The 27,679-nt window shown below is 39.5% G+C and overlaps 1 protein-coding gene and 1 non-coding gene across 3 annotated transcripts in view; both read right to left on the bottom strand.

The window, feature by feature from the left end:
- Positions 1 to 27,679, bottom strand: part of ITPK1 (inositol-tetrakisphosphate 1-kinase) — a 136,326-nt gene that overhangs the window by 10,455 nt on the left and 98,192 nt on the right. For both annotated transcript variants that reach the window (XM_087952092.1, XM_087952091.1), the window contains exons 5-7: positions 12,127 to 12,225; positions 3,895 to 3,935; positions 1,628 to 1,793 (exon numbers count right to left, since the gene is read on the bottom strand). In XM_087952092.1, the coding sequence (XP_087808218.1) occupies positions 1,628 to 1,793; positions 3,895 to 3,935; positions 12,127 to 12,225 (306 nt within the window). The remainder of the gene's footprint in view (positions 1 to 1,627; positions 1,794 to 3,894; positions 3,936 to 12,126; positions 12,226 to 27,679) is intronic.
- Positions 8,660 to 8,766, bottom strand: LOC113419692 (U6 spliceosomal RNA). The gene has a single exon (XR_003371942.2). It is a non-coding gene; the product is annotated as a U6 spliceosomal RNA (small nuclear RNA).

The following is a 27,679-nucleotide window of genomic DNA, read 5'->3' on the forward strand; positions in this document are numbered from 1 at the left end:
GTTTCTGATACTATAGGCAGCCTATTTGCCTATGTAAATAATTAGTCATATCTGAAGTACTCCCAAAAGAATGGAGATATATTCATTGATTCATTATAAATAAGCAGAAGATGAATCATTTTCTAGTCACCGAATTCATGGTCCGAAGATTTCATTTCAGATGTCAATTGAAGCATCAAAAAATAAAGGTGTAATTTTTGGCTAAAGCAAAATGTGCATTGGCTCTAAACCTTATGATAGAATATGTATTTAAACTGAAAACTTGGATAAGGTTACAGGATTTAACAAACAACCCTAAATAGATACTTGTTGATTAACAAATAGTTTATATGAAACTACTTCCAATGTTTTCTATTACATTGCATAAGCTAAAAGAATACAAAAAGCAAAGCATAAAGATACAAAAGGCAAGAGGAAAAGTAGATCATAAGTAAAAACATTGTGAAAGGTAATTTTGGTAATATATTCCCTCTTCCCTTCCGTTCTCTTCCCCAATCATCACAATTTCAATATTTATGCATTTGAGATTTTTGCTTATGTCTGTTTGTAATTTTGTTTGTTGTTTTAAATTAGTCTTTTTTTCTAAAAGCCATATTCCAAATGTCTGAATATGCCTTGCTGGGAAATGTACTGTATATAAGGAAGCCTTTCCTGCTTAAATTTGATTATTTTTTTCTTATGAATATATATTTGTCAGTTGTTAAATATTTCATCTTGTTATTTTGCATACTTGACTTTGGATCAACTGCATACTTGACTATAAACAAGTGATTCAACATAAATAGTTAAATAAAAAGCAGACCTATACAGTTTCCAAAAATGTTTTGTTCATAGGAAGTAAAGAAAAAATAATGAAATCACAGAACATTTTAACTCAGTGCATTTTTCTTGAATGATATATCATAATGAGACCATCTAGATATTATGAACCAATGTAAGGATTTCATTAGTATGATTTCAAGCAAATAGCATATGAATAAAATATCAAAGCCTTTAAGAAAGATCACAGTATGGTCAATCAATCAATCAATTAATCAATCAATCATATTTATATAACTGCCCTTTTTACAAAATGTGACTCTGGGTACTTACAATAAAGTGCAGGTAGAATGTACGTATCATGCAGGGAATAATTTTCCAAATTTCTTAGAGGAAGAGTTCAGTGGAGATGGTCAAGGTCAAGTATCAAATAGAATTTGAAACCAACTGCATCTAGTGAAATATTTATGATGCCATAATCTCAAAACCTCTAGACAGAATTAAAAACATGTAGGGGTTCCTAGTCCTAACAATCTCTTCTGCTTCCATCTTGACCTGCTTGTTTTAGGAAGAAGTCTGTGATATCCTCCCCGTTTTCTCCAGTTTTAGATTAGTACTTTGGTGCATAAAACTGAATGCACATAGCAGTTGTTGGCAAGAACAGTTGTTATCTCCCAAAGAAATCAGTGCTACAAGGGTTTGGAGGATAAGGGAGAAATTAAAAAAATATCAAAAAGTCAGGGAAACATTGAGTTTAATCTTCTTCAACTTCTATATGTTTTGCATCAGAGTTCACCAAAATGGAAAACGGTGTTGTTTAGATTTTCCCACTAGTACACCGTGTTGAATTAACACTCCCAAAGCTTACCAGAAATGCCTGCTGAGAAGTTCTTCACAGAGGGCCTCTTCACCACAGTATATGACTCTCCAACCACAAAGACTTTGTACAGGACAGCATTGTGGTTGATGAAACTTTGAATCACACATGGAGGTTGGATGGCTTTCAGGCCTTCACGGTTGAATATGATAGCCATCTGAAAAATAAAGACATGACTTGCAATTACAAATGAAAAGTGCATGTTTCGCATAAACAAGAATTGTATTTGGTGGTTCCAGTAGCAGTATGCACAGCATACATACATACAATTATTCGCTGCTGCTGTCAGTGGCATTCAGATGGTTTTTAAATGGGATTGGACAAACTGATGGAAGATTGAGTAATTGGTGTTTGCTATTCTTGATTAGAGATAGCAAAACTTAAATATAAGCTATTAGGGAGCAGGAATGGAAGAACGTTGTTGCCTTCCTTCCTTTTTGTTGTAAACTTCTTGAATGCAGTTGCTTAATCATTGTAAAACACACAACGTTGAAGTGTTTTTTGAGATACAGGCTTGGTCCAGCAGAGCTCTTCTTATGCTTTTATGCCAAGTATTCAGATAAATTTTTTGGGGGGGGAGGGAGGGAGAGAGAGAGAGTAGATGCAGAACTGTGCTATCCAGTTGGAAACACTTGGCAATCTGTCTCTCCCACTTGCAGCTGATTTCTGATTTAGCCTTTTCCCCAAACTTAATTATGCTTCTCTACTGTTTCCTTATGCCAAAACATCTCAAAAATAGTTTATAATAAAATATACAATAAATACAGAATAAAACAATTATGTGTAATGGGCTGGAAATGGTAAAAGTCATCCTACATGACCTTCACGGATCCCTTATTGGGTCAGCATATTTCTCTTGGCCTTGTGAGAACTTTTAGCAGCATTTAAAAACATTGTCCATGGTATCTGTAGGGTCACCTATGTGAGTTGGATGTATCCACTTCAGTGCTCTCAGTGAGAATAGAGGTAGTCCTCGACTTACAATCACAACTGAGCCCAGAATTTATGTTGTAAAGTGAGACATCTGTAAAATGTGTTTTGCCACGGTTGTTAAGTGAATCCCTGTGGTTATTAAATTAGTAACACAATTGTAAAGTGAATCTGGCTTCCCCATTGATTTTGCTTGTCAGAAGGTCGCAAAAGGGATCACATGACCCCAGGACACTGCAACCATCATACATGTGAGTCATTTGTCAAGCATCCAAATGTAAATCACGTGATCGTGGGGATGCTGCAATGGTCCTAAGTGTAAAAAATGGTCATAAGTAACTTTTTTCAGTGCCATTGTAACTTCAAACAGTCACTAAATGAACTGTTGTAAGTCGAGGACTATCTGTACCCGGTTTGGATCACTGGGGCCAGGAAGATGACAATTCTATGGTAGCTCCAATGCAAACCTCACAGAGTTTGGTGCTCTCCCGTGTGTTATTTAATATGCCTGTCAAACTACTGAGATCATCTACCAAATTGAGATGAGATGCCTTTTGGAGTTGACCCAGAAGTTGCAGCTAGTTCATAAGCAGCAATTGAACCAATGACGGGGTAACTCATCACTGCAGGTTGGCACCATTGTCACAGTCTTCCCATGTAGCATTGCACTATGTTAGACAAGGCATTTCTTTGCCAAACTTAAACCCATTCATGAAATAGAAACATTGTGAGAAAGCCCTTGAGACTACCTTCCCCCCTCCACCTCTCTACCCATTTTAAGAAGACTAGGTGACAGGACTTTTCTGTTATAGTTCTCATATTTTCAAATGCCTTCTCTTCACAGGCTTTTGTAACACAACACACACACACACGGCATTTTGTACAGCTGTCAATATCTTATTCCATTTTTTTAAAAACCAAGTCATTATTTAATGGCAATCATCTTGGGGTATTTATTCATTCTATGTGTCTCTTTTATGTTCGATTTTGACAAATGATGCCTAAAACCTGTGCATTAGGATGGGTTATAAAATTGCAAATAAATAAACAAATGATGGATGGATGGATGGATGGATGGATGGGTATGAGTATGTATAAACTGGCCTTCAAAATGAGAAAAAAACAGATTTGCAATATTAATGAAACCATGAGCATATGAAGAATGACTTCTAAGTATGCATGAGAGAGAACAAGAATAAAACCTCCTTAATTTTCCTTGAAGCTTAGGAATTAAACTCACAGATGGACTACTATAGTTTTCTCTCAATTCCCAGCCAAGGCAGTTTTTTCTAAATACACAGTATATGAAGCCCTGTGCAAATACTTACCTCATGAGAGTTGGTTCCATGGGCGACTCTTGTCTTACAAACTTCAGTAATAAAAAAGATAAATGGTGAGTCAGTACAAAAGAATATACACAGAGCACTTCAATACCATTTGTAGCAACTAATGCTACTGATTTAGTTAATCTACCCAACTGGATGATATTCGCCCTATGGCTGTTCTTCCCTTGAAACCAGCATTCTTTTATCTGGCATTTTCAGAGGTGCTGATACTTCAATTCTCAGATTATTCAGTAGGGCATCAGAGAGGACAAGCAAGTTCTCAAAAAGGAATGGATCATCTAGAGTCCATAGATGGAGTCTGGCATCAGCTCTTTCCATTATTATCTATTCAATTGTATTTATATTCCTGTCTTTCCTCTAAGACAGTGTTTTTCAAATTTGCATCAATTTAAGAAGTGTGAATTTCAAGCATGTTAGTTAGGGAATTCTGAGAGTTGAAGACCGCAAACACTTTAACATTATCAAAGTTGAGAAGTGCTGCTCTAAGAGATGGAGGCAGTTTACATAGGGATCTTTTCTAATCTTATTCCCACAATCACCTTGTCAGATTGATTTGTCTGAGAGATGGAAACTGACCAGAAGTAATACAGTAAACATCTTAGTTAAGCTGGGGACTTGAACTTGGATGTTCCCAATTAATCCATCACTGCTACACTACACTGTACTATATGCAGCCACTGTTTCTCCTTCAAGAGCTGGCCACTATAATTCAGTGACAAACTGTTGAAGTTCTTGAACTTTTTAAAATCAATAGATAGCTATGTTTGATAGCTATGTTAATCCTATTGGAAGATTAATGCACCCTTATATATTTAAAAATGTCTTTAAAGACCAAATAAAGCAAAAAAAAAAAAAAAGGGATGGCTTTTTGGAGAATGGCATCTGAAATACAGAAGAACACTACTAGAGGAATTTGCCTTATTTAATCTTTATAGACTATTGACATTACTAAGAGCCATTTAAATGATTGATAGTCTGAGATTCTCAGTAAATACTCAGTAAATACTCAGAAAGTATTTAGAATGAATACTTTCATTGTTCTATAATTTAATATATTGATGTTGCATATTATTAACTTACCCAGAGAACTTATACTTACATTAACGTACAGTAGTACATTTAATATACTATAATATATATTATACTAGAATAGGATAGGATTAGGATTAAGAATAGAATACTTTATTGACCAAGTATGATTGGACACACAAAGAATTTGTCTCCAGTGCATAATCTCTCAGTGTACATTCAAACAACTAAGTAATATAATCGTAAGTTAATAGTACATCTAAGATTCATATGTTAGCATAGCATACTTAAAAATGCAAAAAATAGTTCTCAATTGCCAGAATATTACTCTGTAGTTTTAAATGGGCATCAGGGCCTTTTTCTAGTAAACTAACACCAACATTATACATATTGAAATAAAGGCAGATACTTCCAAAATAACTCTGATAATTCATCTGCAAAATAGCAGAGACAGAGAAGGGGCGTTGGTACTTACCTGACACTCCCTTTCTCTGTGAGCTGTGAAGAGCATCCATTGTTTGGGGTGATGCTTCTGTCGCTCGTTTGATAGGCTGGGCTTTAATTGAGAGGACACTCCTCCTCCTCCATGGGACTCCTCCCTAGCGTCCCCAGTTTTGGCGAAGTTGAAGTGATGAAATATTTCTTCTCCTTCACCCTTTCTAATACTTGGCCGGAATAGCATCCCACCAGACAAATAAGGGTGGGGATGGATGCTCTTCACAGCTCACAGAGAAAGGGCGTGTCAGGTAAGTACCAACGCCCCTTCTCCAGATAAGCTGTTCAGAGCATCCATTGTTTGAGACATACCAAAGCTTGGCGTGTCCTACGGGAGGTTGGCGTGTCCTTCCGTCTGGTTCGGATTCCCCTTTTTCTTGGTCCTTATGGACCCTTTGTAACACTCTCCTGTCAAAGGCAGCCTCCGTAGAGGCGAAGACATCATTCTAATAGTTTCTAAATAAAAGGCGATGGTGAGGCCCATGTTGTTGCCTTGTAAATTTTCTCTATTGGCGCTTGTGGCCCATGTTGTCAACATCGCAGCGCTCCAGGTCGAATGAGCAGTGATGCCCCTGGGTACAGGAAGAGACTGTGTCTCATAGGACTTGGGAATTGTGCTCTCAGCCACTTACTGGTCATTGAGGAAGGGTCTTGCACCCAATGGTGGGTGGTTGAAAAGAAACGAAGAGAACCTTTGTTTCCTAACACACATCATGCGGTTGAAATATATGCAGAAAGCTCACCTTACATCTAGATTGTGGCATTGTCGTGCCAGATTTTATGTCGGTTTCAGACAAATGTACGGGAGTATCAGTTCCTATGGTCTGTGGAAACCCAAATTTATCTATGGGTGAAAGATGGATCTGGACTAAGGACCACTTTGTCTGTGTGAAAAATACAGAGCTCCTGTCTAACTGACAAGGCTACTAGATCCAAGATGTAACTGGCCAATGTAAAGACAACCAAGAGAACCACCTTGTACATTAGGAATGGAGACGCATGGTCTACATGGGCTCAAAGGGAGTTTTCTTGAGTGCGGTAAGGACCTTGTTGAGGTCTCATGTGTGATATCAATGCACTACAGGAGGCTGTAAGATTGTAGCCCCGTGCAAGAAAATTGCATATGCGTGGGTGATGAGAGATGGATTGCAAATCTCTCCTAGTGATGACCAATGCTAAGGCCTCCCCTTTGCCTGTTTATATGAACAAGATAATAATGAAATGTCACATAAATAACACTGCCATCTAACAGGTGTTCCCCTGAGATGGACAGCCAGAGCCATCAGAACCTTCGTAAGAACCTTGGGCAGATGACAACCCAAAGGACAGTGCAACGTATTCAAAACATTGAGTATTATAACAAAAACTAAGAGTTTTGCTATGTGAGGATCTAATTGGAATGTGGGGATGGGCCTCCATTAAGTCAATGGAGGGTAAAAAATCGCCCCTTCTGAAGCTCAGAAGTATGGAGTTCAGTATACTCATCTTAAGCCTCCTATGAACTATGGATCGATTAAGTCATTTAAAACTAAAATTGCCCCTGTTGATCTGGTGCCACAGGTCGGTTGCCTGGATCTCCAATTAATGAACAATAGCTGTCTCCATCATGCTCCCTTTAACAGGATCCCCAGAGAGAAGGCAAGTAATGCAAAGGTTCTGGGGAGAGGATGGAAATTCTATAGCCAGGCCTAATCTTCTGATACGCTAACCCAGGAAACAGAGGTAGAGGCATCCCATCTGTCCGTGAAAGGCTTGAGCCTTCCACCAATAGGGGCACAGTCGTGAGGCCTATGTTGCGCCTCAGAGACCTCTATTTCATGTTCCTCAAGAGATTCTTTTGCTCTGCCCTCCCCTTCAGTATCTATCTCCAGATCGGAAACTATCTGACTGTTGGTGATTCATGCGTCCAGACGGTCCCTGGAGTCTGGAGGGAAAAAGTCCCTGGTAGAGGGAACGAAGGAACCCTCCAGAAAGCTAGGAAGGACTATTTTGGGGTCCATGAAAAGAGAGGAACTTATTTTCTGCTTTTAGTCTCTATCAGAGATAGGTCAGGGACACCACCAACCAAATTATCTCTCTATATTGCGGAGGAAGCAAGCTTCCATTAGTTGTGTGATATCTGCTTGCCAATGTCTGAGCCATAGCAGTAGGCGAGGAGTAACCTGAGATGCCCTGGCTATAGAGTTTTGCGGAGTCCTTGTGTGCTCTGATATTGGAATTTGAGATAATCTTCCTCAGATGGCGGAGCAACCTGAGAGACGATCTAGTAAAAAAAAATGCGGCCGACTCCGCTCTTATGGCCCTCACATCAGATCAACATGCCCTACATGGAGACAACTCGACCCTGTATATCCTTTGACTTGAGAGCCTCTTCTGCTTCCGTTGGAATTGCAGAGGAGGATGATAATTGCCATTATTTTTTTATCTACTATCGTGGTGATGAGAAATTTAGCAGAATGAGAAAACCAAATTAATATTTTTCTATCATATCCTGTAAGAGGGGTATACGCCACTGAAGAGACCCCTTGTTTCTGGATGAGGTCCAAGAACCTCTGTGGGAGAGTTATGACTTCCTCTTACATTATTGGTTGGGAGAAGATTAAATCGTCTGACCTCCCCTTACAGTAACGATTGTTGGGCCGAGGGGAATGGAATATCAAGGCAGGCAGTAGTTTTTTTTTTTTTAAAAAAAACAACAGAGACTTGAAAAAAGTCTGAGAGCGAAACAGACCTGAAGGTCGGTGGTCTGGCTTAATGCCTTCAATGTTTGACATGCCCCCTTTTTTTAGGCGATCCGCCTCTGACAGATTTTGGTCACTGTTGTGAGTAGACCCTTCCTCAACCTGTTCCACCTGGTCTCTAGTTCTCCCTCACCCTGTGCATCATGTGAATGTGTAACTGGATTATATAATACTCCCCTGAAGGAGGTACCTGCTGGTAATGAAGGTCCATTCGGCATAGTAACTAAATTGAGTGAGAATCAAGGTCAGATTGTGGAGGCTGTCTAGCCATCAACTTCTACTGTACCTCGGCTGCGATGCTTCTTCAAGTTGCAATGTCCCTCCAGGCCTTCAATTTGTCAGGGATATCCTCTGGGAGGAGGAATTCTGGTGTGGTCCCACAACTGTCTGTCAGGCAAGTAGCGCTGCTGAAGGCCTGGGTTGAACCAGTCCCTCTGAGGCTCTCCTGAATGGCGTTGAGAGATCCAGGGATGGAGGCACGGTGAAATATGGAACACTTCACAAATTTGCATGTCATCCTTGCGCAGGGGCCATTCTAATCTTCTCTGTATCATTCCAATTTTAGTATATGTGCTGCTGAAACGAGCACTCTGGAACTGGGACCAGCCTGGCTGGGGAAGAGGACTGAGACTTCTGTTCAACCTCCCTCGTGCATTTTTTTAAAAATTTAAGATATGCTCATCTAACGCATTTTGGTGTCTCTTGGCATCCTTTGTTGCCTTAGAGGTCTCTCTAGGACGTTTTGACCTACTTTGAGTTGGTTTATTGTCCTCTGGGGGTATTTTTGGTTGCCCTTGAAGATTCTGACCTAAAGCCCACAAGGTGAGATATCTATATCTATATGTACGAGATATTAATGGACTGTTGACTGGTTCAGAGGACTGATGCAAACAGAGGCAGGGAATCCTCTTGATATTTGCTCTCCCCCCCCCTTTTTTTGTAAATTCAATTTGTTATTATGTTATTATTCATAACATAATTAATATTATTATTGATAATATTTTTGTTATATCTGTGCACAGCTACTAACATAAATTGTTGTGCTGTTACCAAACTCATAATTAGATGACTGAATATGGAATCAAATTGTGAGGCCAAATAGAGAACACCTTCCAGGACCTGTATTGCAATTGGGTGATCCTGCAGTCACTGGCCCTCAACAGCTTCCTGCCCAGACAGACACAGGCCTTGGCGCTCGCTGTTACTGTGCTGCTAGAATTCTGTGAGGGCTGCCAACTTAAAAAGGAAGCCCAATAGTCAACCTCAGAAAGAGGTCCATAATCGGCATAAATGTCCCCTGGACCCTCATGGAGATCCTTGTGAGGGGAAGTGGCCTCTCAACAGATAATGCCACGGAATTCTTATAAACAAAATGATGCCGGCGTTGTTTTAGTCGTCAAGATGTAGCATCAACCATCACCTCTTAATGTGAGCTGATGCGAATCTAACTAGAATTTGAGAATTTGAGCAGGAGAACTCTGAGTCCTCTAGCTCCATCCGATCAATAGCCCTTGCTCCTTCTATATACCTTGCGGGAGTATATCTGAAACTACAGAATCTCCTGTGGAGAGATACCTGAGGGCGAGGATGCTCTGTCCTGCTTAGTGACCGGAGTTAAAGGGAATTCCAATCGTAAGGAGCACTCTGTTGTTCAGAGCAGTATGCTGCACCCCCGCAGAGATACATTGGCGTATTGCTAATTCCATCCAGTCTCATCTTTGCGGGGATCTTTTCCGGTAAGTCATCATCTTGACAGAATCTGGCCACTGTTGGAGCAATGTGGCCACAGAGGCACTTTGAGACACTTGTACTGATCTAGATGGGCTACCTGATCTTGTGCAGCTGCACTGCATCTGGATTACACAGACAGATCCAGGGGTGGTTGCAGAGGGGGATTGGAGCCGAAGTAGGTCTGGAGGAGATGAGGTTTGAGAATTTTGACATGGCTCTTGAGCTACTGCCGCTTGCCATTGTGACCGCTTATTAAATTTTACTGTTAATGAGGCTGAAATGTTGGGCAGTTGGCACGCCCAGGGGCTTGAACCAGTAATAGCCAGGGAACCCTAAAACAATGCTCCCCAGTTTTGTATAATCTTATGTAAGAATATTGAATTCTTATTCCTGTTCCTATTATTATTATTGTTATTATTATTTTATTATTAATATTATTGTTTCCGAATTAGCCAAATTTGGAACACCTCATAGGCCTAGAAAGAAGGAATTGTTGAAATAAGATGTAGGCCTGCGACAGCTTCCTGCACAGGAGGACACGGGCCTTGGTGCTCGCTGTGGTGCTGCTGTTTAATTCTGTGAGGGCATAAGCCAACAGTTTCCTCCTTAATGAATAAGGGTCCAAAATAGAATAATTATATCTGAATATCTATATCTATATCTATATCTATCTATATCTATATCTATATCATCTATATCTATCTATATCTATATCTATATCTATATCTATATCTATATCATCTATATCTATATCTATATCTATATCTATATCTATATCTGTCTATCTATCTATCTATCTATCTATCTATCTATCTATCTATCTATCTATCTATCTATCTATCTATCTATCTACACACACACACACATATGTATTAGGGTGATTTCCCTCGGGTTCCAGGAAGGAGACCCCTACTTGGGGAAAGAAAAGCCTCTCACAGTTCCAGAAATAAAATGCAGATCACTACCGCATGGTTAGTGAGTCTGCAATGGCGCCAGCTGTTACCTCTTTAGGCGCGTAATGAGTTAAATCGGCTCAGCAGCACTTCCACGCCTTGTGGGGAGTCGATACTGCAGAGTTTCCCCTTGTATAAAAAGGCATGGTGGGGCAGATGGGCGCTGATGCCCTCACCCCAGATGGTGTTCCCAGGGGAGAGAAAAAAGCCTCGGACCCTTTTAAAATGGAGCCTCTCCCGTCGGGCGTAGGCGGCGGTGATCGTAGCGGCTCAGCTTGAAAAGATCGTAATGTGAGTTGTTAGCCATGCGGCTGAGGCGTTATCACCTCCGATCGTCCTGGGGGCGAGAGATCATTATCTGAAGCTATGGTGAGCTCCCTTGGCTCGAGTTATATATCGTAGGGAGCTGCTTAACTCATTGAAACTAAAAGCCTTAAAGGAGTTGTTTAGAGTTTAAAAGCAAACCTTTTTGCTGACTCCTTTTGAAGCCTTTGCTATTCCGGCCAAGGGAAAGGAAATTACTAAGCTGCCTATATCCACGAAGGCTGAGCAAAAACTGAGGACGCTAGGGAGGAGTCCCGTGGAGAAGGAGGAGCATCCTCTCAATTAAATCCCAGCCTATCAAACGAGCGACAGAAGCATCATCCCGAACAATGGATGCTCTGAACAGCTCATCTGGAGAAAATGAAAAAGATAAAATAACATACTATACTACAGAAAGAAGGACCTTACGCACAATATGCACACATAGCCTTTGCAGAATTTTAAAGGCGGATGAAAACATTAGCTACTGAATTCTGATTGTCATAGAAAGCTGTATTGTCTTCATGTTCTGTTTAAAGATTTGAGGAAAGTATTTGGCCTCTAGGTAGTGGATGGGTAGTGGATCAGACGAAACACTGAAACACTGACTTAATCTACCAGGACTGTTAACATATGAATAAGCCATCTTTTATTGTCACCATGAGAAAATACTGTATTTTCAAAGTTATAAGAACTAAAATAGGGTACAGTTAGATTTACAGATTATTTTTAATAATTTTAATAGAATGAAAGCATATAATTTTATGTGCTTTTATATTATTTATCTGTGTACCTTTGGAGCAAATGTACTAATCCAGCATGTACACCAGCCACAAGCTATCTTGCTGAGCAAGTACCCTCCCTTCCAAGTGTACTTAGCTAAATTGCATCGATTTCAGTAGTAGTGGAGGAAATGCTTTACAACTTTACTATTAAGTAAAATATAAAAACTGTTCACGTACTGAATGGGAATGCAATTCCACTTTTTTCTATTTGCTTCAAGGTGTCTTCTCCACATGCATTTGTTAATTCCATAAATGGCGGGGAACAGATTCTGTCATCTGAAGAAAAGAGATGGAAAGAACAGTCCAGTTTATAGATATTTTCAGTTTATCCCAATTCTTGCTTTTTACACTGTAAATACCTCTAAATTTTACTCTGTTCCTTTCAGCATTTTCTATAATATTGCCACCTGAGAAAGGTATTTTGTGCATCTGGTTCATGAAAGTTTCATTTCTGTTAGTCTTTCCAACAAAACATTGATGCTCATGTCCTTGCTCACACATTGTGCAACGGTTGTGTATACAAATCTAACTGAAAACTGTAACTAAGCAAAATGAAAAAAGAAAAGAAAATTATCTCTAAAACAAGTGTTAAAGTCATATCAATTTTATCTTGTAACAATATTTATTTCAAATATTTTACACACAAGAAAAATACTTAATATATCATTTCTGAACTACAATATTTTTTCTGAAGAATCTACAGCAAATTGATGCCAAACTGATGACAGATATACAATGACATTATCATATAATGATACACTTATTTGTATCCAAACTTCTAATGCAAGTACATAAGTTTGCATAATGTCATCACACACATTATCACTTGCCTTCTTGCGGATATCAACGATAAGTTTAAACAACAAATCCATTAATTAGAATGGAAATAAGAAAACTGTCTATAAAAGTAGTTGGATCATCTGACTCAATAGCTTAAATATATACAGGTTGTGCTAAAAGTTAGGCCCCATAAACAAAATCAGGCCCTATAGAAATTAAATTATTATATATACTATATTATAACATTAAATGTTTGAGTTGGTTGCCACTTTATTCTAGCATACTTCTTTGAGATATATCACATTTGAACATTCTTAGTGAACTAACGTTTTCTCCGGAAAACAATATTAATAAATAAAATATTGTGATTGGTCTATGGGACCTTGGTACACTCTGTATATATTTAAAATAAAAATAAACCCAAGCTCAGCCAATTGAAACAGGAAGTTTCAGGTATCATTCTTTCTTCAGAAATTGTAGAGAATCACAGCTATAAACTTGGAAAAACTATGTGACTGCAGTTAAAAAAACATGATTTAAATCCAAGGCAGGAAGAAAATATGAGAAGGAAATTCAGATTAGTTCCACCTCAGTAAGAAAGGGAGGGAGGAAAGATGCTGTCAAGGCTTACAAGATTTGGTTACTCTAACCTGTAAAATTACAGTTCCAGTCATTCTTGGAGTCTGTTTTCTGATCTGGCCTATACAGATAGTCCTCAATTTACAAGGGCAATTGGGACCAGAATTTCTGTTGCTAAGCAATGTGGTCACGAAGCACAACTGCATTGTTCAGTGATGGCAATCCTTGCAGTCTTAGTTGTCAGTGAAGAAATCAGTGCTTTTATGCTATTAATGTGATTAAAAATGAACTGTAGATCTAAATGTATTGCAAGTTTCAGGCCTGCAGGCAGGTGCATCCAGATAACGGAGTGTTGGTGAGGGTTCACTAGAGGCGCAGGGGTACTGCACTAGGGAGGTTGCACAAGAGGTGCAACCTCAGTGCATCAATGAGGGTAAGGTAGGGTGCACAAGGGTACAAGGGAATGCACGAGAGGTACTGTAGAGGTTGGGGAGGCAAGGGGCTAGATAAGAAGCATTACATGGATTGGAAAGGATGCACGAAGGTGTGTGCCAGAGGCATCATGCACACTGGGGAGGACTGGGGAGGGTGTGAGGATGTGTACAAGAGATATTGGGGGGGATGAGGGTGCAAGTATAGATTGGGGAGGGTGTGTAAAGAAGGCATGGGGAGTGTCACGTAGGGTGCCTCAGTATGTGCAAATGGCATGGCGCGAGCACCAAGATTGGGGGAGACACACCTAAGTGACTTATGACTTTCCTTGCTCACTTCCCAAATGACTTTCTGGGGAAGCCAGCAGGGAAGGTTACAAATGGCAATCACATGACCATGGAGTATTTGAAAACCAGTCATAAGTATGGATGGGTTGCCAAGCAGCCAGATTGTGATCCGGCACTGGGACAGGTGGAAATCCAAGGATGGTTATAACCCAATCATTCAGGGCAACCAAAGTGTTCAGGGCAATAAGTGTCCATCATTGAAGAAAGATTAACAGTAAATGGGGAGATTTGCAAACTAAAACAAGGTCATTGTAGATGTCTGAATGTAAGTAGAAAGGAGAGAGATCATTTTATGGTTTTATTGTCAAGTTCGTAGATATTGAGTCAAATATTGCACTATGCATTTGATCTTCCCTAATTCGACTCTTTGGATTATAGAATAAAGGATCTAAATGGATCCTGAAAACTACAGTTCATGACTACATAGAAATGTAAAGGATGTAGAACATTTATGGGCTTTGCTTATTTCTATTTTAATCTATTAAACGATTAAAAATTAACTACAGATCTAAATGTATTGCAAATTTCAGGCCTGAGTTGCTTCTATAAGGCATGGAACTATGATACTATTAATAAAATTATATAATACATTAGATAATCAGTTTTTGCAATAGTTAAAATGTTGGTCTAGAAACCAGGAAACTGAGTTCTAGTCCTGCCTTAGACATGAAAAACCAGTTGGGCCAGTCACTTTTTCAGCCCAGTTTATCTCACAGGGACTGTTGAGGTAATTCCCCGTTAGGAGAATGAGCGCATACAGGGAGACATATTTGAGAGTAGTGTTTGAATAATATACACAGAGCACACAGATACACTGTACAGTAAATGTAGGTTTTTACTTCCAGAAAGGTTTAAGCAAAGTCCAAAATAAGCAATCCAAAGTCATTCACAAGTTAAATCAGTCAGGTTTCAATCCAGGGATAATCCAAATATCAAAGTCCAGTGTCAAAAAACAGTTCAGTAAGACTTACATTAAATCCAGTAATATCAGTCAATTAGAAGAAATGGAGGAACGGCAATACTTTCCAACAGAAGGAAACAGAGATACACTCAGACACACTCTCTTCTGAGACTAAGACTAAACAAACCAGGTTTCTGGCTCCATCTTATGGCCGTTTGAGAAACCACACCAAATTGCACACTCTTGCATTCCCTTAAAGATATAGTACTAAAATGTTTATCCTGGTTTATATATTACTAACCCAAATACCTGTTAGGTGACTTATATTCCTAACAGGGACGTAATGGGGAAAATAGGAGGGAGGAATATTGGTATGTTCACTGCTTTGTGTTGTATATGAAAAAAAAATCTAAAACAAAAAATTGCTTTCAGAAAAGTCAACAATCCAGTAACTGAGGCGCTTCCAAGAAGGATGCACAGTCTACCCTATACAGCTATCCATAGATACATGCGGAATTTGGAAGTTCTGCAAAAAACATAATCTCTCATACCCTGGCAAGTCAAATGGGCACAATTTTTCTCTCATTTTTCACATCATATATGTACTCCTGGCTCACATAAAAAGCTTCCAGGTGCTTAATCACGGAAACCTGAATATGATATTCCCTACTCAATTTCTCTTCCACAATACTTGGCCTTTCTCTGGGGTTAGAGAGATCTGGAACAGGGAGACAGACTGTAGACCAGATTAGAGTGCAACATTAACAGTTGCATATGTCAGCGTTTGTATGGATAACCTGCAGGGACCTCACAGACTGATTCTTCAACTTTTACCTTAAATGTTGGCAAACTGTTTCACAATGGCCATTTATATGATCCCTCCTTTAAAAGAAGAAGTGTTGCAATTGTGCCATGACAACAGAGCTGCTGGACACAGAGGCATGTTTAATACTCTACTTTAAGTGTCAGAGTTCTGGTAGCTAAGATTACAAAGGGTGACAGTAGATGATGCAAATATAAATGTCATTTATACTCATAAAAGTTTGTATGTGAGTTAATATATTTTAAAACCTAGTAACATAATTCATTATTCTAGTAGGTGGCTTCCACCTGAGATAGCCTGAAAATGGTCAGAGCTATGGGAACGACATTAAACCAACTCTATGTTAACCAGTGGCTATTGCAACATTGATCTTCATAGAGTAGGTGTATTTTATATCTACTTTGCATATGATGCCTCTGGGAACCAGCATTTCCCATCAGATTACAACAGCAGGAAAAGGTCAGCCTGGAAGACAGCCTGTTGAAAGTTCACTGAAAGGAAACAAACAATCCTTTCATGAAAAGTGGTTAACAAGGCCCCTCCCTTTCAATTACCATCTCATTTTGGCATGAACTCTGAGGAATATACAATACCTGTAGTACAGACAGACAGACACACTCACTCACTCCTCCACAAGTCACTAACTGAAGTAAGGCTATTATTACTTCTAGTGTGGCATAACTAGCTGTCAGTATTCAAATGAATGCTCATAGAAGAGCCAGCAATGGAAAGTTTTTTTTTTTAATAACAGCATCATCTCTAACTATTTAACATTTAATGAGACTCAATTAATTTCAAGGGGATTGAAGCTGGTGAAGCAGGACCCGCCAATTCTCATTTCACAGCTACACCAGAGAAAGCCATTTTGTAAATCAAGCACTATGGCAATAACCTTCAGTCCAGGAAATGTGTAGCCTGAAAGCTACTGTCTTAGAATGGCAGGAGGGATTGAAACTTTGGGACTAACATGGAGGGTAAGATTAGTGCATGTTGTTAGAACAAAACTTATATATATATATATGGTTTCTTAATTCTGAATAATAAATCTACTAATGTAACCTTCTTGAGTTTGCTTTAGGAAAGCAGAACAGGAAGAAACACTTACCGTAAGTGCCATAGCTGATATAAAGCCTTGATAAATGCACTGTATGCTTTGTGAGTTGATCTATGACTGGAAAACTGTAAGAGCACAGAAAGTTGCTTTTAACCAATTCAGACTATTAGCCTGTCAACCCAATATTGTCTATTCTGACTGACAGATCTCCACATTCTTAATGAGAGATAAGCAATTGAAGCTGAAAAACATCTAACATCTGAAACAGATTGTCCACCACTGAGTTAGCATTAACTGAGTGTAAAGAATGATACTAGATTTTAAGAGGCTTCTGGGCCCCCTGGCTTGGTAAGTGAATGCTCCAAATACCTTGTGCTCTTTTAGAGTAGCATTCTGAGAATCAATTTTTCATTAAGGCCATGCGATAATGAGGTTGCTGTTGATCTAACCTGATATTTTCCCCCAAGTGAGATTTTTACTTTATTAGTTATTGATACTGCTGAAATCACCAACATCAAAAACCATATACAATCTAGTGTATCCAACAAATCATTGAGTACAGGTCTACTAAAACTGGGCAGTCAATGAAATAAAATAATAAAATAAAGAAAGATAAACCCAAGCTGCCCAAGTTCCATATGCTCTCTTTCAAAAGCTATTTTTTATGAACTTCCAGAATGTCATTAGGGTGGATGCCCCAATGGCTCTTGGCTACTAGTGAGGCAACAATAATTGCCCTGAATCACAAATGACTATTAGGCATGATTCAATACATTTTTGGCCATCTGAAGTGTTACATACAAAGATAGATATTTCTTTGTTTGTAAACCTCAATGTGAATAGCTATAAACAAAAAATCTTGTTGCATAGGGTTACCAAACATAAACAATCTTCTCAACTCAATGATCACAAGAAGCTCCGTGTATAGACTTTCATTCACGATTTACATATTTAGATGCTTTTAAGGGATTGATGGGAAAATATTGCCATAACCAGCAATCTACTACAAAACTGCAAAAAGAATTTACTTCATCTGGATTTATGCTGCCTAGCAGAGAGTCTGAAGTATAATATTTTGCAACAAAAGAGAAAGTGCTGGCTGCTTTTCAAAGAAACACAGCTAAATTCAACAAACAGGATACTTCTTACCATAGTCCAGTATGGGTTTGTGTAAAGTAGGATTTGATTTATTAGACAATCTATTTCCTTTCAGTCTGAGTTATTTAATACCATTCTCTACACTCCAATTTATTTTCCTTTTGAACTGTTTACAGATTCAAATCTGTCCTACTCCACCCCCCCTCCAACTACAGTTGGATAAAATCAAAGACATCTCTCAACATGGTCACTCCAGGTGGGGAAAGCGAGCAAATGAGCGAATGTCTGTATTTCTGTACACATTACTAAAATCCCTTGCATTTTTAAAATTAAAACATCAGAACAATCTTAATTTATAAAAAAAAGAAAGGAGTCAAAATATTGTCATTAGATTATAACATGAAAGATAAATGGATACTATGCTCTAACACTGGACTGAAACCAAGGAAAGAAATTACACATTTTAAATCATGTAACGTCAAAGGTTTGCATTTCTGGGTCAAACTATTTAGATGGTTTGGTTTAAATACTATAAATGTATTTAAACATTCAGCTTTTAAGAAAAGACTAAACCTTACTGAGTGATATATTTGAAGATAGTTCTCTTTTGAATTGCAAATAAGAGGTTACTCACTAAATGCACCTAACTGAAAAAAAAAACATAATTATATTGCCAAACAGAAAATAGGCTATACTTTTTGTTTGGGATTTAAATTTATTTATTATCAGGAAACATTCATTTATCAGATACGCTACCTGTATTCTGTTAGAAGCTGACATGCGTAATGAAGACAGCTCATTTTAATAAACTACACGTTCTCTTTCTTATATAGTTCTGATGCTGAATGTGGGGATTGACTCATTAATTAATAAATGAAAGTTTTGGGGATAGAATTTTAAACTGTATCACGGTCTATGTTTTATTGTTCCAATACAAAAGGCCTTGTTATACAAGGATTCTATTGTTTCAGTGGAATTTCTGAGGGCAAGGAATATTCAAATACATGGATTTTAGTAACAGCAATGAGAAAGTTAATCAGGTTTCATTCACTGGCCAGAGAACAAGCAGCTGCAAGGAGCTAGTTAACCTCTCCTTGCCAAGAAGGAACATTTTGCTCCATTCACGCCCATTGCCCTGGGACTTCAGCCTCTGCCACCAGCCAGGAAAAAAGGTCACTGCAAAATCTCTGACAAAGAAAGACCACTAGCAAGCAATGATTAGCTTGGCCCCACTGGATAGGCATGTTTGTTTACAACTCACCATTGTATTTTGGTACTGTCAAATGATCTTTTTTCTCTCTTTTCCCTTCTCTGCTTATTTGTCCCTTGTGTGCTTGGTTTTTAAACCTTTATTTTTCACTGGTGTGGGCCACTTAAGAATAAAATATTTGTCTTAAAAGTAAAATCATAATATAATCTGAATAGGATTATAAACAGTAAAGTAATAGTATAAATGTTCATAATTTATAAGCAAATTAAAATAAAAATTAAAAATTATAACATGCATTGATCTGTTGCATAAGCATTACTACATGAATGTTACAACAATAGAAAACCAGTAATTTAGGACTGGTTATTAAGAAAATACTATGTTTGCTTCAGATATTGTTTCTTTTTCCGCAGATATAATTTGCATAACGGTGTTCTAATATCAGGACTGCAGTATTTATTTATTTTAAACTGGTTGGATTAAAATTAAATCTTGTGCCTATTAAAATAATCTTGATAAAAATTCAAGATGTGTGGATGCAATAAACTGAGGAAGACTGTATTAAATCTATCCAAATGACTTAATCAATTGGAAAGATATAACAAATGAAACAACTGAAAAACCTTCTACTCCTGAATACTTGGAAACTAAAAAAATAACAAAAAAGTGGAATACTTCAATATATAGGACAGAATACTTTTCTAAAACGGATCCAGCCACAATATGGAATATTGTTCAATTAAACTATCTATCCAGGGGTGGGTTTCTACCAGTTCGCACCTATTCGCTAGAACCGGTTAACGTTCTAAGCAGTTCGATAACCGGTTGTTAGAAGAAATTATTGGCCTAATCCTGTAAAGAAGGCAGGAAGGAAACATTCTGGTGTTGCTTACAGAAACTGCCTCTCTGTTAACCCTTATTACATTCTTGGCAGGACTAGACTTCCTGTCTCAGGAACTTCTCTGGAATTTTTTCCCCCTCCTTTGCTGGTACTTTGCTTGTATGGAGTGACTATTCAAAGTTATAATGGCACTGAAAAAAGTGACTTATGACCATTTTTCACACTTACAACTGTTGCAGCATCCCCACAGTCATGAGAGGCCAGGCGAGGAGATGCGTGCCTCAATGTGAGTGATATTGGGTTGGCCAATAACATGACCACCAAGCCACATCCACCCGGTCACATGACCACCAAGCCACGCCCACCAACTAAGTCACACCCACAGAACTGGTTAAAAAATTTGAATCCCACCCCTGTATCTATCCCAGAACTGTCTGCTATAATAGGCAGCAGTTCTCCAAGGATCTCATACAGAGGGCTCTTGTATTACCTGAGATTGAACCAGTAGAGACTGAACCAGTGTGGGTATTACTCATTTATGGCTCCTGAACACATGGAAACTCACTCTTGACGTAAGTTTTTTTTAATCCTTCAGAATCATCTACTAACATGCAAATATGAAAAGATTTAATCCTCACAGAAATTGTAGGTTATTTAGCATATGGTTTTAAGCAAATGATATACTTAATATATATGCCTTTGGAAATAAAGGAATCTACCTTCCCTTCCCTATTAATCCTCACTTATATAATAGGAAAAATTTACTCCTAAGTAATTTTGTTGTGATTGAAAGAACATTCGGTTCTCAGCACCTGTTTCTTTGATCACCACAGCTATAATTCATTGCAAAAAATGTCTTTCAATAAACATGCTTATAGATGTCTCTCTCTCTCTCTCTCTCTCTCCCCTGTGCTTTTCTTTTCAGCACGATGATCATTTGGTTTTTTTGTTTAAAAAGTGGAGAAATATATATTTTTTCATACCAAAATATAAAAAGCTTTTCAGCCAATATCCAATGAAATGAAAGCTGCATTACCTTCTTTCATTTCCAAAAATTTATATTAATGTTTTTCTTTTTCCCTTGTAGCACTAACAATTTGTAATCTAACACAATGAACAGGTAAAACTATCAAGATTTACCCAGTCTTCTTTGATGAGGAGGGAGCTGGAGAGTCTTTTTAAAAAATATTGGGTTTTAAGTTTTCTTGATATAAACCAAGGGTCTTCAAACTTGGCAAGTTTAAGACTTGTGGACTTCAACTCCCAGAATTCCTGAGCTAACATGACTGGAGGAAGAATCCTGTGAGTTGAAGTCCACAAGTCTTAAAGCTGTCAAGTTTGAAGACCCCTGATATAAACATTTAGGTTCCTATTGATTAAAAAAGGCACAAAAACATAATGGGCAATCCATCCTAAAAAGGTTTTTAGTGCAAGGTTTCAGCCCCAGCACATGTAAAACAAGAGAATAAGGCATATCATATTTTGTATCAACTTTCCTCAACCAATAGTCTCCAATTCCGAACTGGGGGATCACAGTTGGGAAAGACAGTTTATTTGTATAAATCTCAATCTCAATCTCTCTCTCCCCCCTCTCTCTGTATATATGTGCACACACACACACATCTTCACTTACGACCACAAGTTGTTAATTTAGCAACACAGTGTTAAGTGAATCTGGCTTCCCCATTGACTTTGCTTGTCAAAGGTCGCAAAAGGTGATGACATGACCCCAGGACCGCAGAGTCATAAATACATGCCAGTTGCTAAGCGCTCAAATTTTGATCATGTGACCATAGGGATGCAGCAATAGTCATGTGAAAAACAGTCATAAGTCACTTTTCTTCAGTGATGTTGTAACTTCAAACAGTCACTAAATGAATGTTTGTAAGTCAAGGACTACCTGTATAGTGGGTGTTAATTAGAAACAATATTAAATGGTAACTGATATAAAACACAAAAGCTAAAATATGAAACAGCTATAAAGATATGTATATGGATGGTGCAAGGTCCCTTCTAACCTGTAATAAGAGTGGATGTTCTTTGACTTCACTGGAAATTTATGTCATAAAAAAACTTTCTCAAAGAAAAAAGTTGAATACATGACAAAAGCCCAGAGTTTACGATACCTATATAACATGTAGGTTTAAATATTCTTAAATAAAGCACCACCCAACTAAAAACCCTGAATCTAAATGGAAAAACAAAGCAGACAATTTTCTACAATTACATACCAGAGCCATTTCCAGTCACATCAAGGGAATAAGAGCATGGGCCATGAGAGTGAATTCTAGAACTTGTAGTCCAGCAAATCAGAAGGACATCAAGCTGATAAAGGGTGGTTTGAACTAGAAAACTGCATCTTTTTTGTTATGGATTATGACCAAGGAGGACAAACTGGTTTCCAGTTTGCATTGTTTTCATTTTGATACTGCTCTAGTCATATTTGGCTTGTGCTGAGAATTTCACTATTCTCAGCACAAGCCAAAATAGAAACCAAAGTCCATTCCCCCAAAATGGCACTGATTGGTAATATTTTGGACAAAGGAGAGGCTCTCAATGTTTTGCAAAATTGTTGGAGTGTTCTATTTCTTATGTGCATCTGTATAAAATTTATGATGCCATAAGTTTTGTCTTTTCTTCGATCTTCTGTTTGCTAGGTATTATATTTGGGTAAGGAACAGGCACACTGATGTGTCATTACTGCATTTGGGAAATCTAAAAACATTTCTTTTACTTATGGGACAAAACTTCCCATAATTGTGGCCAATCATACAATACCTTGAATCAAACTAAATCATAATTTGAATCCTTCAAAAATCTGTATCTTGCATTTCTATTTTTTAAAAAAAGACATTGAAACACAGCTGAATACTGAAAAGCTGTAAAATCAAAGGAAGAGTAAAGTAGTCTTCAAAATTTTAGTATTTGAGAAATAATTTTAAAAGGACTATGGTATCCCACTTTTAGTTAAAGTTAAATAAGAAAAATGGCATTAAACAATAATAAATGTAATTGAACAATAACAATATTGCCAAGAGAGCAATTTAAGAAATTAAACTCTTTACAGTTTTTACTGAGCACATCAATCATTGTAGCACATCTACACACAGCTTCATATTAATTTCCAATTTTTAACCTATGTATTAGTTAAGGAACATATGAACATTTACTGAATAACCTGTGATAAGAATGTTTTTGGGTTCTGTGTTATAAATAATTAAAAGAGGAGGAGGAAGTAAAGGAACAAAGTATAAAAAAGAAAGCCCATAAATATAGAGAAAACAACTCCCTTGACATTATCTAGTCAGTCCATCTACAAAAGCTGTGTGCATATGGAAACTTTTGGAGTTAGTAAATCCATCAGGAATAAGTAGCAAAACTAAAAACAACTCTTCTTGTTTTGGAAACAGGCATGACCTTTCTGAGCCAGTTGAGTCAGTAAAGATCTAGCCCCATAAATTTTGAAATAATTAAGGGATTTACAATTGAGAAAGATGAATAAATTATGTTACGTGATAAATTCTGGTCTCAGAATCTGCTTTATGCAGTTATGAGAATGCATATTTAGGAAGGAAGGAAGGAAGGAAGGGAGGGAGGGAGGGAGGGAGGGAGGGAGGGAGGAAGGAAGGAAGGAAGGAAGGAAGGAAGGAAGGAAGGAAGGAAGGAAGGAAGGAAGGAAGGAAGGAAGGAAAGGGCAGGAGGGAACCCAGAGACTCTAAGGTCTGTTTCAGCCATATGATATTCAGTGTTTCCCAAACAGGCCAAAAACCTTTTCATGAAATCAAGGGGGACTTGGATTACTCTGCAAATCTGTATGTTAGACATGGGTGTTTCTGTGGGGAAAACATACAGACATAGATCATTGTTCATCTTCCAAAGGTATACAGTGACTTTCTTCCTGCAATAGTCAAAATCAAAGTCAGCATTGGGAGATAAATTAAAAAAACATGACTTTTGGGATGAACCCAGCAGTACAACTACAGCTAGATCTCATAGATTCTGTCCTCCCCGTCCCCCCATACACGCACACTACTGAGAGAGAACACTGAGCTTCAGGTTGCCAAAAATAAAATAAACAAAACAGCTTTCTTCAACTGTCACTCTCTAGATGTGTTCCCAGGAAAGTGTCTGGCTTAGGCAATAAGCAGATTCCAATAAACAAATAGCATTGCATATCTTTATTGGCTGACTCTTTTCTGCAGGCTAACTCACTTGTGGATGGCTAAATCAACTCAGATGAAAAAAGGTAAATTTTCTGACAGTAAGAACAATCAACCAATGGAACAGTTTGCCTTCAGAAGTTGCGGGAGCTTCATCACTGAAGGCTTTCAAAAAGAGACTGGACTGTCATTGTTAGAAATGGTGTAGGGTCTTCTGCTTGGGCAGGGGGTTGGACTAGATGTCCCTTCCAACTCTGTTAATCTGTTAATCTAAGTCCCTTTGTTCATTGCCATCATAATTTTAATTGGTTGAATGATTGGTAAGTGAGGACTACCTATAGTAGCGAGGGACAGTTTGCCACAAAGTGGTTGCTGTAAGCGACCAATATCTGTTTAAATTACCGAACAACTTGAACCCAAAGCAGACGCCTCCCTTCCTGTTGCCTATATTTAGCTTTCCCCAACTCAACACTTAACACTCACTTTGCTGCTTTAGCAGGCTGCCCTTTTCATCAAAAGATAAGTTGAAGTAATTTCTTCCCAAACATTTCTGTATTATTTTATCATGTTCATTTTTCGATATTAATGGGATTATCCAAATTCAAGTGTTTTCCTTCCATGCTGTTCTTTTGCGGGAGGTGAGAAGAGTGCCTTTAAATAAATGTTGATTCCTACCGTGTTTCTCACATAATAAGGCCGGGCCTTATTTTTTTTTGACCCCCGAAAAAACGGCTAGGACGTCTTTCGGGGTGACTTAATTCTCCCCTTGCATCCTCGGGTGGGTGGGCGGGCGGCGACAGCTTGGATATTCGGGAGACCTTCGAGTTCGGGCCACTGTTGCTTTCCCTTCTCCCTTGCTGCCGCGGCGTTTGGCGCAGCCACGTGCGGCCAGTCAGGGCTCCTCCCTGCAACCAGAGCCCTGAGGAGACACTTGGCTTCAGGCGCTCCCGTCTTCCCTTTGCTTTTGAAGGTAAGCGAATTATTTTACAAAGCCTCCCCTGCCCGAGAGGGCAGCCACCCACGTGGGGAGGCTAATCTCCGGGGCCTCTTCCGTTCCTCCCGACCTCCCTATGCTGCGCGCCTCTGACGCACCGCTCCCTTCAGCCCAGCGAGCTCTTCCACCTCAAAGAAAGGCCAGGCGGGCGGCTGCGGGCAGCAGCAGCGGGTCTGAGCCGCTCGCAGCGGAAACAGCCACCACCCGTAGCCCGACGCGGGAGAGCAGCGAGGTTAGCGCCCGCCAGCCCGGCCGAGATTTGGGAACGAGGGGCAGGAGGAGGCACGCACACACCCGCGGCTCACTTTCCCAGCTTTGCCCAGCCCTTACGGCTCTGGCGCGGCCCTGGCAGGATGAGCGGAGGGTCCGGCGGGAGGCGCTCGCTGCCCGCCAGGGCCACGCCAGAGCCGTAAGGGCTGGGCAAAGCTGGGAAAGTGAGCCGCGGGTGTGTGCATGCCTCCTCCTGCCCCTCGCTCCCAAATCTCGCCGGGCTGGCGGGCGCTAACCTCGCTCGTTCTCCTGCGCCGGGCTACGGGTGGTGGCTGTTTTTGCTGCGAGCGGCTCAGACCCACTGCTGCTGCCCGCAGCCGCCCGCCTGGCCTTTCTTTGAGGTGGAATAGCTCGCTGGGCTGAAGGGAGCGGCGCGTCAGAGGCGCGCAGCATAGGGAGGTCGGGGAGGAACGGAAGAGGCTCCCGGAGATTAGCCTCCCACGTGGGCTGGGCTGCCCTCTCGGGCAGGGGAGGCTTTGTAAAATAATTCGCTTTACCTTCGAAAGCAAAGGGAAGACGGGAGCGCCTGAAGCAAGTGTCTCCTCAGGGCTCTGGTTGCAGGGAGGAGCCTGACTGGCCGCACGTGGCTGCGCCAAACGCCGCGGCAGCAAGGGAGAAGGGGCAGCAAGGGAGAAGGGAGAAGCAACAGTGGAAGGTCTCCCGATATGAAGTGACCCACCAACGCAGGCAGCACCATATCCGGGCATGCAACAAAAGTACTTACTAACGGCAAGCCCCCCCGCTCTCCCCCCCATTTCGCATGTTTAATATGGGGCTTAATTTGGGGGGAGGGGCTTAATTTGATTTTATGCCAATAAAACATGGTGGGGCTTCCTATTGGTGGAGGCCGTATTGTTGGAGAAACACGGTAGTGACTACCTGGGGCTGCCCTGCAGTTTTCTCAAGAAGTTTTTTTCGGATGTGGTTTGCCAATGCCTCCTTCCTGGGGCTGAGAGTGACTGGCCCAAAGTCATCCAGTGGCTTTCTGCCTAAGGTAGGACTAGAACTTGCAGACTCCTGCTCTCTAAGCCTCAACCAAACCAAACCAAAGCCTGTATCAAGTTGGTCCTCTCCTTCCATGCATTACACAATCCCAAACATACATACGCCATGCTCCTTTTCTTTGTGGAAAATAGGAAGAGTACACATAATCCTTCCGGACTATTGTAAATGATCTTCTCTGACATGCTTGTTTTTAGGCATCCACCCACTCCCACTACTCTCTCTTCTGTATTCCATCTCCCTCATTTCTCCTCCATGTCCTATGCCTTTTCAAAGTCATGCTGCAACCTCCTCCCCTGAGATTGTCCCTATGTCCCTTTCTCTGGGACATAGCTGTCCCTCCAATTGCCCCCTATTTATCAGCTATTAGTTAAGAGCTTAGAAAAGCAGCTAGCCTGCAATCAACAGCAGGGACCCATTTTAATGGGAAAGTATCGGTGCCAGGAATGGCCCATAAAGCAAAATACAAGTATTTCAGCTGCTTCTCCTACTCTTTCTCTAAAAGTGCCTCTAGTACCATAGAAGCTCAAGGAAAATGCAACTATATACAGTGATGTCCTGTGTTCCAATGTTATAGGTATCTTATTCCAATCTGAAACATAGATCACAACAAACATTTCGAGAGAACACTTGGCCCTTACCTTCAAAGTACATCTTCATCAAACAGTTAATGCTATATGTGAGATTTTCCAAAATTACGCTGAATATTTATTTAGAATATAGCAATAGCAATAGCACTTAAGACTTCTATACCGCTTTGCAGTGTTTTACAGCCTTCTCTAAGTGGTTTACAGAGTCAGCTTATTGCCCCCAACAATCTGGGTCCTCGTTTTATATGGCATGGAAGCTGTAATCCGAGAATAAAATGTTTCTCTACATGGAATAATATTTCTCAAAATATTCATGTGGCACAATTCACTTTCAGTTTTATTATTCTGATGGGAATAATTCTTAACAAAGATGCAAAATTTAAGGTCCAAGTTTCAACACAAGTGCCCGAATCCTGACATCTGGCCTTCAGGTCCCCTTGAAATGTTGTCCCCACATTATACCTTTTAGTGTGATAGAAATTAATGTTATATATGTGTGGGATTAATTATTGTAAATCATAATTAAGTTAAAATAAGTGAAATCAATATTTTTCTTTAATAACATTTACTTTTTGGACTGTAATCTCTAGTCAAATGGGAGTCCTGGCCAAGAAAACAATTGCATTTATAGGCAATCAGAACTTGCTAA

The sequence above is a fragment of the Notechis scutatus genome, chromosome 1 (assembly GCF_049901735.1).
Source record: "Notechis scutatus isolate UNSWTSFEM ecotype Mainland chromosome 1, rNotScu1.2, whole genome shotgun sequence".
NCBI lineage: Eukaryota > Metazoa > Chordata > Lepidosauria > Squamata > Elapidae > Notechis > Notechis scutatus.